Consider the following 12,972-nt stretch of genomic DNA (forward strand, 5'->3'; position numbering starts at 1 on the left):
TAAAACGAGATCTACGGATGAATAAAGCTACTGCTACTACTACTACTACTACTACTACTACTACTACTATCTGTATGTGAGCGATCAGTAGGGGGTTGTAGTATATTCCTAGAGTCATCATTTAAATCCAGTTCATGAAACTTCATTAATAGATTTTCTCAGGATAGTTTACTTCTTACAGTGTCTTCCAGTTAAGTTTCTTTAGTATCTCTGTGGCATTATCCAATGGATCAACCACATCTGTGACCATTTGAGTTGCCCTTCTCTGTATGCATTCAATATCTCCTGTTAATCATATTTGGTATGGATCTAACACACTCGAGCTACATTATAAGACCAACTGCACGAGTGATTTGTGAGCAATCTCTTTTTTGGACTGAGTGTACATCCCCAGTATTTTACCAATAAACTGAAGTCTACCACCTCTTTTGCCCACAATTGAGCCTATGTGATCATTCCATTTCATATCACTATGAATTGTTACACACAGATATTTGTATGAGTTGGTAAATTTGATTGGTGATTCAGCAATATTATAGTCATAGGATACTACATTCTTTTGTTTCATGAAGTGCAAAATTTTAGGTTTCAGAACATTTAAAGTAAACTGCTAATCTCTGCACTACTCTGAAATATTGGGAAGACCAGATTGAATATTTATGCAGCTTCTTTCAGATAGTACTTCATTCTAGATAACTGCATCCTCTACAAACATCCGGACAGTACTGTTAGTATTGCCTGCAGGGTCATTAATATACAACAAGAACAGCAAGGGTCCCAACACACTTACATGGGCACATCCGAAGTTACCTCTACATTTGACAATTACTCTCCGTCCAAGATAACATGCTGTGTCCTCCCTGCCAAAAAGTCCTCAATCCAGCCACAAATTTCACTTGATACCTCATCTGATTGTACTTTTGACAGTAAGCAGAAGTGTGGTGCTGAGTATAATGCTTTTTGAAAATCAAGACATACTTATATCTTCCTGACTGCCTTGATTCAAAGCTTGCAGTATGTCATGTGAGAAAAATGCAAGTTGGGTTTTCCATGGTAGATGTTTCCGGAATCCATACTGGTTGGCATTGAGGGTGGTCATTGTGTTCAAGATATCTCATTACCTTTGAGCTCAGAACATGTTCTAATATTCTACAACAAATCAATGTCAAGGATATTGGATGGCAGTTTTTGTGATTCACTTCTACTACCGTTCTTGCAGACAGCTTTTTTCCAAGATTGGACGTGGTTTCCTCCCCTCCCTGAGGAATCTGTGATTGATTATAGCTGGAAGAGGGGCTAACTCAGCCGCAAATTCAGTATAGAATCTTATAGGGATTCCACTGGTCCAGTAACTTTGTTCAGTTGTAATGATTTTAGTTAATATTTATATTGTTCATCTTTTCAGTGGTACAAGGATCAAATTGGGGAAATACTCATGAGCTTTTGTTTGTAAACGAACATTTGAAGGACTTTTGCTTTTCTACCCTTAATTTGAGTTCCTTCTCATTCGCTAGGGACTGGACATTAACTTTGGTGCCACTAACAACCTATACATATGAGCAGAATTTCTTTGGGTTTTGTGATAGTTCATCTGACAATGTTCTGCAACAGTAGGCATTGCAGGCTGCACTCATTCCACTCGTGACAACCAAACACATTTCATTCAACATCTCTCTATCTGTAGCCCTATGCTTTGTTTTACACCTGTTGTGCAGTAATCTGTTTCTTTACATTGATTGTGTACCATCTAGGTTCCCTCCCATTATGAACTGCTGTACTGGGTACGTACCTATCCAGTGCTTGATCAACTATTCTTTTAAACTTGAGCTGTAGGTTCCTTACATGCTCCTGCTTTGTGCTGATAATTTCAAGTTCCTCATTGAGATATGACGCTAGTGATATTTTATCTTGCTAGCTGAACAGCTTGCTAGCTGAACAGCTTGCTAGCTGAACAGCTTGCTAGCTGAACAGCTTGCTAGCTGAACAGCTTGCTAGCTGAACAGCTTGCTAGCTGAACAGCTTGCTAGCTGAACAGCTTGCTAGCTGAACAGCTTGCTAGCTGAACAGCTTGCTAGCTGAACAGCTTGCTAGCTGAACAGCTTGCTAGCTGAACAGCTTGCTAGCTGAACAGCTTGCTAGCTGAACAGCTTGCTAGCTGAACAGCTTGCTAGCTGAACAGCTTGCTAGCTGAACAGCTTGCTAGCTGAACAGCTTGCTAGCTGAACAGCTTGCTAGCTGAACAGCTTGCTAGCTGAACAGCTTGCTAGCTGAACAGCTTGCTAGCTGAACAGCTTGCTAGCTGAACAGCTTGCTAGCTGAACAGCTTGCTAGCTGAACAGCTTGCAACTTTGCACAGGGTGAGAGATTTGCAATAAATACAATATAAGTAAGGGGCCAATGCCGCAGAGTCCTCTCTATAAAACTGAATATGCAGCTTCAATTTCTAGCTCAGTGGATTTAAGTTTCTTGTCTAATGCAGCAACTACACCATTTCCCATGTGCCTATCTTTTTGATGTACACTTAAATTTTCCCCAAAAATCTCACTACTATAGATTTCATGTATCAACCAGCTTGCTCTACATAATATTACGTGAGCTTCACTGCTTTTCAGGAGCACTGTAAGCTCTGGTGCATCATTGTGAATATTTTGGCAATATAATTGCGTAGGCTTCCGCGGCCAGTCAGTCGACATAAAAGTTGTCTGAGTATGGTACCGTGTCATAATGTATAAAACTACTCCTGCTGGATAAAAACCAACATTTTGGCCACAGTTGCCGCGGCACTCTTCTGGATCTATTGGTGCATTATAGGTATGCAGTGTCCCTTATATTCTGTTTCTACTGTTCATTGCACATGCCATTATTACACAATGTTAAAAGATAGTTTGTTTCATTGGTCATTTAAGGAGGAGGAGGAAGAAGAAGAAGAAGAAGAAGGAACTTTATTTAATAGGCTATAGAGGAGGAGGAGGAGGAGGAGGAGGAGGAGGAGGAGGGAGAACGTAACCTCTGTTGTCTATTGGCTGTTGTGTTATGTGCCATGACTGGTGGTCACCGTCGAATGAGAAGTTGGCTGCTGTTTACCAAATGCTAGAAGTCAGCCACACGGCGGCAGTTACTCGCTGGTAGTTCTCATGCCTCGTGTTGACAGTGCCATCTCTTGGGCTCTGATTCCTAGCAGCCAAGATGGGGCAAGCCTGAGTCCATCCTCTCTATTCATGTTATTAGGACATTTAAGTATTTCTATGGCATCTCTGATGTTGCGTTCCATCATAACTGGCTGCTTGGCCAACACACAGGCTTTGCTGAATTTTATTTCTTTTCCACAATCTTGCTAATGTTCTGCCACTGCAGATTTGCTGTGTTGCCCTAGACGAATATAACACTTGTGTTCCCAAATGTGCATTGCTATTGGCCTGCCAGTCTCGCTGATGTATGTCCCTCCACATTCGCATTCCACCTTGTACACGCCTGCAGTGTCTAATGCATCTACCTTGTCCTTAGTGGAGCCTAGCACTTCCTGTATCCTGCGACTACTATAAAAGACAGGCTGCACCCAAACCTGGTGAAGGTGTTTGCCTATTCAGTCAGTAACATCGTTCATGTAAGGTAAGCACACTGTTGGCTGCAGTTTGTCTATTTCTTGCTTGTATTTCTTAATTGGTTTCATCGACAAGGCTGTGTCAATCGACTTACGGCTGTAGCCATTGAATAGAAACGTTGTGCGTAGCCTTTTAAGCTCTGGTGTTGCTTTGAGCATCACTTAGGTACTGCACACGGATTGCCAAAGAACAGATGACAGAGTTGTTTTGCGCTGGGTGGTGGTAGGATTGGGCGTGCAGATACCCGTCTGTAAGTGTAGGCTTGCAATATACTCTGTGCCCCAGTGTGCCCTCCGCTGTCCTGCATACTTTGACGTCTAGAAGTGGAGTTGCACCATTCTTCTCTAATTCGAGTGTGAACTGTATCTTCCCGTGCATGTTGTTCAAATATTCGTGAAACTTGTGTAGCTCCATTTCACCGTGAGGTACTATAGCGAACATGTCGTCCACATTTCTAAACCAGCAACGTGGACATAAAGGAGCTGAACCGAGGGCCATTGCTTCGAAGGCTTCCACGAATAGGTCGGCTGCCAGTGGAGATAGGGGAGACCCCATTGCTATGCTGTCTGTCTGCTCGTAGTATTTTCCTTGCCATTTGAAGTACATTGAAGTCGGGCACAACTTGACTAGGTCGCATATGTCTGGCGGGACATACTCTTGAAGGACGTCTAGCATTTTGTAAACAGCAGCCAACTTCTCATTCGACGGTGACCACCAATCGTGCCGCATAACACAATAGCCAATAGACAACAGAGGTTACGTTCTCCCTCCTCCTCTATAACCTATTAAAATAAAGTTCCTTCTTCTTCTTCCTTAAGTGACCAATGAAACAAGCTATGTTTTAACATTGTGACATAATGGGATGTGCAATGAACAGTAAAAACAAAATATAAGGGACACTGCATAGCTAGAATGCGCCAGTAGACCCAGAAGGAGGCCACTGCAACTGTGGCCAAAACGTTAGTTTTTATGCAGCAGTAGTAGTTTTAAAAAGAGTAGTTTTAAACATTACGACATGGTACCATGCCCAGAAAACTTTGATGTTGAGTATTTTGGCAGTTAACCACCTCACCTGTGGGGTTTTTTTACACTGACACTGCCATGTTTCCTACAGATAATTGTTATTTGGAGTGGATGGAGAGTCATCTAATTTAAAGGAACTCATGTGTGCATTTCACACACAGTGTGTAGCTGGCTCTGGTATCTACTGCACACCTGACCCATTAAGGGGGACCTACAATTCTCAGTGATGATGCTCACCTTGGCCACCAGATCATTTATGTATATAGAAAATAATAGCAGTCCTGTCACACTTCCTTGGTATGCTTCTCGCAATTCCCTTGTTTTTGATGAACACTCGCCATCGAAGACAACATACTGGATTCTATTTCTGAAGAGAGCCACTCACATATCTGGGAACCTAGCTGAGATTCACACGAGCAATGCTTTCTAATCTGTGCTGATTTATAGCCAGAAGCTTTTCTGTCTCGAATATTTTTATGTTTGAGCTGAGGACATGTTCATGTATTCTGCAGCAAACTCATGTTAGGGAGATTGATTTGTAATTTTGTAGGTCTGCTTTTACCTTTCATTTATACAGTCACTAGTGTCTTTTTCCTGTTGTTTGGAACTTTGCACAGGGTGAGAGATTTGCAATAAATACAAGATAATTAAGGGGCCAATGCCATAGAGTTCTCTCTATAAAACTGAACTGGGATTCCATCCACATGTGGCAACTTAATTGTTCAACTTTTTTTCCATGCCTGTTATTGTGTCTTCCATACAGGAGTCTGTGTGATGGTCGAATGACTGTGTTTCTATGATCCTCTGGCATGAATGATTTCTTAAATATGAAATTTAAAACTTTTCTTCTGCTTTCCCCTCCCTTGGCAGCCCAACAATCGACTGTATGCAAGCTGTCGATCTGCTTACCGATTTTGTGTAGGACCATGATTTTTTTTCAGGTTCTTGCAGAAATCGCTTCCTACAGTTTGGTGGTGGAAGATGTATGTTTCATGCATCAATCTTTTTACTCGTGCACGAATTTCTACTAACTTTTGCCTGTTGTTATTTGCCTGTTCTTTTTTAAACTGAGAGTGCAACAGCCTTTGCTTCCTCAGCATATTCCATATTTTATTATTGAACCACGGTGGATCTTTTCCATCCTTAATCCACTTCCTTGGCACATACTTCCCCAGAGCATGATCTACATTCAATTTAAACTTTGCCTATAATTCATTTATATTTGTCATACTGAAGATAAATGATTTCCATTCATTGTCTAAGTGGGATGCTTAGAACTGCTTATCTTTTCTTTTTGTGAAAATACTCTCCTAGCCTCCTTGATGGATTTATTAACTTTCATATCCATCACTTTGATGACATTGCTGACAGTGTTGATAAGGTCAGGGCCGTTTGTAACAATGTGATCCAAACTATTTCCATTGTGTGTGGGCTGTCGATCTAGCTGCTCACGACACATTTTTTGGAAAATGTTTTCAGAACTGCTTCATCAGATAATGTGACCGTGCTATCTGCAGTGAATCCGTAGATATCAAAGTAGATGTCTCCAAAGAACTAACATTAGTGGCCATAGAATAGACTTATCGAAAATTGTTTCTCGTGCCGAGCTGTCTGGTTACGATTCTGATTCCCCTCCCCTTTGCTTCCCTACCCTTCCCTTATCACTCCTCACCATGAGCTGGCTGGCTGCTCACTGCTGAGGCATGAGCCTTACCTAGGCAGTGCATTCCCATTGTTTACCATCTCCAAGCAATATGTAAATGTATACATTGAGGGAACCCTGTAGCTTTAACTTCGAAGCAGCACAAGAATACCTAATTTGGATGATCAGCATTTGCAACATACTCCCAGAAAGCTCTGTACATTATTGCAAATCCTTCTGCTAGATCATTTGCACTGATTACCATGTCATTAAGTGGCCTTAAGAAAAAGAAATTTTAAAAAATACACACACACACACACACACACACACACACACACACACACACACACACACAGTATGATTTGAATTCTTGTTAATCTTGGTGCCCACTGTTGGTTATTTATCATCTGACTCTACAGAAATAGTTTTCTATTATAACCCAGGAAACGGTTGCTATCTATTGTGCCACTCTTTTCAATGGCTGTTCAAAAGCTTGTGTTTGGAGTCCATTGTTTCAGTGATCATCAGCAACATAGATCTTCCACGAAAAACGTAATATTTGCAATTTTTGGTCTTTTATTTCCCCATTTGGTGTGATTGGCCACTGACATTTTGTATCTCATTTGCTGGTTGGACATATGTTCAGTAGATTAGGAAAGAATGAAATGTACAGTATTGGACATCTTATGTTTTGAAAAAGAAAAAAGAACCACAGAAACCAAATAAAAACTGTAGATTCCAGTTTTTTTTTCAATGTAGGGGGATGCATCTCTACTTGTTTCCAGTAAAGTTATTGTTCATATGTAATTCAGTGCTAAGGAGAATAACAACTGGAAACCAAATGCACACTGCTTCATGTTTTGTTCTTATATCTCAGTGGTGTTCAGGTTGATTATTGTAATTTTGAAAACATAACTTGGTATTGTAGAGTTCGGTGATATTTGGACTAAGAGCTGTGCAACTGTCATCTGAGTGAGTTGGAGACTTAACACTTTTGTGTTACTTAGTCCAGTGATGAACATTACCGACACTGGTGTTTTAGATTCAAATTCAAGTCACATATGAATAATATTTTAACTTTTAATAATTTGTTTGTTTCAGATCATACCAAAACATAGAACTCATTAAATTGAGCAGTGAATTAAAAGAAAAAACTTCACTTCTGGAAAAGTTAAATCTAGAAATTATTAATTTTAAAACAGATGTTAGTAGACTGAAAGATGAATTAGAACATCAAAGAAGTAAAAATGATGTAAGTACTCTACACACAATGTTTTATTAAAACAAATAGATGCATGAAATGATCATCAGTGTTTAGCTGACACTTTTTGTTTTTGGTGGGCACCAGCATTATCAGTTTGTTTTGGTGAAAATCCACTGTCATGTTCATGGAATGGTTTTAGCAAATGTAGCAGTCATTAGAAGCTGTGTTGTAAAAGCTATTTTCCAAAAAGAAATGTTACTAACTGTAGATACCCTCTCTTGAAGTTTGTTCGAATAAGAAAATTTTACCACGTATTCAGTAATTATGAAGACTTTGAAATAATTAATTTTTATTAAAAAGAGGCCAAAAGTTAAGCAGTAATCAAAAAAAAGTGCAGATATATTAGTGCATGTGAGGAAGACAATAAGATTTGTGGATCACTTTCATTGGTGCTCTTAAAGACCACAAACTGTTGTGTGGATGTTATTGTATATGCTCTATGTCTACAACACGTAAGTTGCAGAATATGCCTACTGTTCTGTAACTTTTCGTGTGAAGTGTCATTACATGCGTTAAACCTGTGGAAAAAGTGAAAATTTCAAACCATTTACTTAACAATTACTGATTAATGAGGATGAATGAAAAATAATTTGACACAGCGGCTGAAAATATTAGCACTCAGTAGCTGAGAGTACTTCATGAGGAGATAAGCACAAACACAGGACAGGAAAAAAGGTACTTCCTTACTGACTTCCTGTTTCTTTATCGTATCTTTTTGTCTGAATGTTTCATGTTCCTTAAAGCTGAAAAGTTGTTTATCAGTTCTGTACTTCAGTTGGACCTGCTCTGCACAACTACCTTTCCACATGTCTGAGCCATCATCTGTACAAATACACCTATAGCCTCTACCGGTTTCAGTGAGAGAACCATCTTCACAGGAGGGAAAGCTGTACAATGATAGGTCATGTATATATGATCTTCAAATCAACTCCAATCATATGTTTATACAATTGCTCCGTAAACACAGATGAACTAAAATTATTTTGTCTTATACAATGACAGTGCTGTATAAAACCTAATCCTAGGCTGTTTCAGTTGTAACAGCTAAGAATTACATTTTATACAAATGTATCAGACACAATAATTTTAGCTTACCTGACTTCATGAGCAATTCCAGCTCGACATGTAGGAATTACCAGTCGTGTGTGCTTGACATGGGCTTGCTTGGTGTGTGTGTGTGTGTGTGTGTGTGTGTGTGTGTGTGTGTGTGTGTGTGTGTGTGTCAGTCTGTCTTTTCCTACATTGTTGTTTATGAAGCAATTATATCTGCTCCGATACTCCGTCAGCTTGTACTTTTTTCATTACATGGCAATATGGGACAGTGTCAAATACCTTACTGAAATCAAGGAACACAGCGTCAACCTGAGTGCCGTTTGTGGAATTAATGTTGGTTGTTCTAAAGATGCTCCTTTTCCAATCATATCATAATTCTTGAGCATAAAACGTTCCATAATTCTACAACAAATTGATGACAACGATACAGGTCTATACTTGTGTGGATCTGTCTTGCGGTCTTTCTTAAATACAGGAATGACTCTCGCTTTTTTCCAGTCGTTAGCTTCCTTTTGTTGCTCAGGTGATCTAAGAGTTCTTTCGCATAATCTTTATAGAATCTTATAGGTATCTCATCTGGTCCTGACACCTTTCCATTACTAAGCGATTGTAGCTGCTTCTCAGTTCCACGATCGGTTATCTCAATATCTGCCATTTTGACATTCGTACAATGATTGAAAGGAGGGACAGTGTTAAGATTTTCTGCAGTGAAACAACTTTGGAAGACCAAACTCAGTATTTCTTCCTTCTCTCCATTATCTTCGGTTTTGGTGCCAGTGTGGTCACTGAGAGGATGTCTTACTTTCAAAATCATCGAATTCTTACGCTCATTCTCACTTTGTTCAGCTTTTATTACTCACCTTGGTTTTTACTTCTCTTGAATCTGAGATTAAGTGCTCTTTGCTCACGTTGCACTCTTCTGACATGGGTGTTAAACCCCATCCCTTAAAACCTTACTCGGAACATACATGTCTGGGGCATATTGAACGATGCCTGTGAATTTTTTTTCTTTTGTTCTCCACATCTTGGTCCTTATCACCGAATATTAGATGATGACTGCTGAGATATTCAGAAATTTATATCCTGTCACTCTTGCTAAGCAAATATATCTCCCTACCTTTCTTAACATTCCTTGTAGGACCCGTTGTCATAGATGCTGTCACAGCCTTATGATCACTTATACTTTCCTCTACATTAACTGATTCAATTAGTTCAGATCAGGAGGTCTAAGACATTACCCTTACAAGTTGGTTCTCTATCTGCTCGTACAAGACATCCAGAACAATGCCACATGAATCCCTGTCTCTGGCACCAGTTTTGATGGCATAACACTCCCAATCTATACCTGGCAAGTAAAAGTCACCCCTTATTACGACGACATGATCAGGAGAATCACTAGTGATATTCTGCAAATTCTGTCTGAAGTGCTCTACAACCTAGATGCTGACACAGGTGGTCTATAAAAGCATCTGACACCATTTTTGATCATTCTTTTATACTCAATTTCACCCAGATTAATTCACACTCAGCATCCATGATAACCTTGCTAGATTTTATAAAATTTTGTATGGCAATAAACACGCCGCCACCATTGGCGACTAACCTATCCTTATGATAAACATTCTGATCTGAACTTAGGATTTTGTTGTCATTAATGTCTGGTTTCAACCAGCTTTCTGGGCATTATACCTTCAGTAAACAATACTAATTCTGTGACATTTCCTTGGATGCTCCTGCAGTTTACTAAAATCATATTGATCTTTCTATCTCTGATCTGCAAGGAGCAAGATTATCTGAGGTCACTGTAACTGTTTTAACAGGCAGATCGTGTTTGATCGCAAGGGAGGGGTTCTCTGACCTAAAAAAGCCTCATGTGTATGCCACACGTACTCTGCTACCCTAGTAGCCACTTCCTCCGTGTAGTGCATGCCTGACCTATCAAGGGGAACCCTACAATTCTGCACCTGATAGAGGAGGTCGAGAAATTCTCATCCGATACCATCACTGAGTTGGCTGAGCCTCTGGTTTAGACCTTCCACTCTGCTCCAGACCAGAGGACTGCGGTTAACCCTGGGTGTTGTGCTACAAATACAGCTTAGCCTGCACACCGCGTGAGTTGCCAGTTCCCTTCACAAAATTAGCCAGCCACCGAAAGGAGCCGTGGGTGGCCTCAGAACCCAAGCGGCAGGCATCATTCGTTACAACATGTCCTGGCAAATACATTGAATGCACACTGGAATTCTCTCCCACTTTGCCTGCTATCTATCTGAGGGGCTCCATCATCCACCTAACATAGAAGCTCCCAATGACCAGCATACCCACCCTCTATACTTGTCCAGACTGGGTAGGAAAATCGACTGCCGGCCCAACAGAAGAGGTATCCCGTGCTGGCTCAGAGTTATCATCATCACTGGGTAGCACCTCGTACCTATCGCTAAGACGTAGGGAGCCAGCAGCACAGCTTGCTCCCTCTTTTGCCTTCCACCCAGTGACACACAAACCCACCACTGTCTGCCACCCACTCTGGAGTGAGGACGGACCGGTCAGGTGTTGTGTATCAGAAGCTGCAGCGACGTCCAGATCACCAGGGGATTGCAGTGGCACCGAAGGTGTTGGACCTCGGCACTGGTGCCCCCGACATCACTGCAACTAGAAGCGCGTCAACGGTAGCCAATGCAGCTTCCAGCTGTTTATGGACAACAGCCAGCTCTCCTTGTGTCGGCTTACAACAAGCACAGTCCCTAGTCATATCGCACTGTGTATAAAATGGATATAAGGTCTCAAATGGCACTACTAAGTTTGAAATGTAGACAAAATATACCAAAGGAGAATAAAGTAACACTAAAAGTTGCTGTGCAGATTTCTCACTGTACTCTGAAACCACAGGCTATTCAACAGAAATAAAATTCTCTACTGAGGTTGATTTATGCACAGATACCTGTTATTAGAAATCCTGTTTACCAAAAAGTTACTGCACGAGATAAATATTCAGACTAGAATGCACTGATCTAAACTGTATGCTGTCTACTAGCACAAAATTAAAACTTTGTGGCATGACGGAGTTTCTGGCAACGGGGAAATTTACACTAGGAAGCCACCCTACACAATGATATTTATAAGACTTATCCAGAAACAAAAACTACAATTAATTTTCTAACCACTAGTCTACACAGTAAAATACACACTATAGTTCACTTCTTTGCAGAAGCATGTGAACAAAAAAGACTAAATTAATTTACTGTTTATCAGACAAGTGGTGCTGCTGCTACGGCGCATCCTCTCAGCTCGGCTGCTGCTGCTGCTGCTACTCTTTTCTTCATACGTTCAGCCGCAAAGCAGCGATATGACTGAACTCATTAAATTTTTCCTCACAGCCAAAAATGTATTGTGTTGAATGGTTCTGAAAAGAATATATCAGCATCTTAAACTCTTTGTGATTAATACATACTATTTTAGATAGCTCTTCTCTAGTTAGCTCTTCTCTAGTTTTTGTAATAGAGGACACACTATTGCTTCCAGGCTTAAAAGAAATACATAAAATATAAAGTTTCAATTTGCTTGTGCAGTCTGTTAAAACAAAGGGTAATGTGTCATTACACATTCATTAATAATTCAAAAGACAGAACAATAAATTATTCTCATTGAAGTAAAAATAATCAGATTAAACTGTAGTCACATTGACACTTGGAATTCCTTAATATCGGGGCCGCTGCACATGTGCAACATCCTGGTCACAGTGTGCACACTTAATGGACACACAAACAGGAAAGCAAAAGCAGCACTGCTCATTTAGTACATATCTCTAAGCACAGATATCACCACACACTTACCATATGTGTAAACAGGGAAACAAAACTGTCACTGCTCATTTACTTTATGTGTCTGAGCACAGATGTCACCGCTTCACTTTACCCAGTAGCTGGAATACACTGTACCTGGTGCAATCTCAGCTTTTTTTCAGTGCACAATGCAATTGTGGGAAGATATCATGTAATACCATTGCCCTATCAACAAATGTACGGTTCTAGAACGAAACATAAAAACAAATGGTGCATAAATATGCTGGATTGGTTTTACGCCCATGTAAGGTAAGGTAAGGGTTTCAAATGTGTCTTTCAGTAATTAAAGGGTGATTTTTAAGTATGTAAGCAACCGGTTTAATACAAATTTTTCGGATAACAATGTTCACATACGTAATATGGAGCAGGATGAGGCATAGTAATTTTAAATTAGGAAAAGAAAGAAATCCACAACATGTTTATCATTGGTGATGAGAAACAATAAAGTTAATGTCAGGCACAAAAGCTTGGCACATTGATAAAAACAAGCAGTGATGAAGATTTCAGTCACTAATACTCGAGCGAAACCTTGATTTATTCATTTTCATT

The 12,972-nt window shown here is 40.1% G+C and overlaps 1 protein-coding gene across 8 annotated transcripts in view; it reads left to right on the top strand.

The window, feature by feature from the left end:
• Positions 1 to 12,972, top strand: part of LOC124612405 (ribosome-binding protein 1) — a 351,088-nt gene that overhangs the window by 222,220 nt on the left and 115,896 nt on the right. For all 8 annotated transcript variants that reach the window (XM_047140591.1, XM_047140592.1, XM_047140593.1 and 5 more), the window contains one exon: positions 7,369 to 7,519. In XM_047140591.1, the coding sequence (XP_046996547.1) occupies positions 7,369 to 7,519 (151 nt within the window). The remainder of the gene's footprint in view (positions 1 to 7,368; positions 7,520 to 12,972) is intronic.

Source organism: Schistocerca americana, chromosome 4, assembly GCF_021461395.2.
Source record: "Schistocerca americana isolate TAMUIC-IGC-003095 chromosome 4, iqSchAmer2.1, whole genome shotgun sequence".
NCBI classification, from domain to species: Eukaryota; Metazoa; Arthropoda; class Insecta; order Orthoptera; family Acrididae; genus Schistocerca; species Schistocerca americana.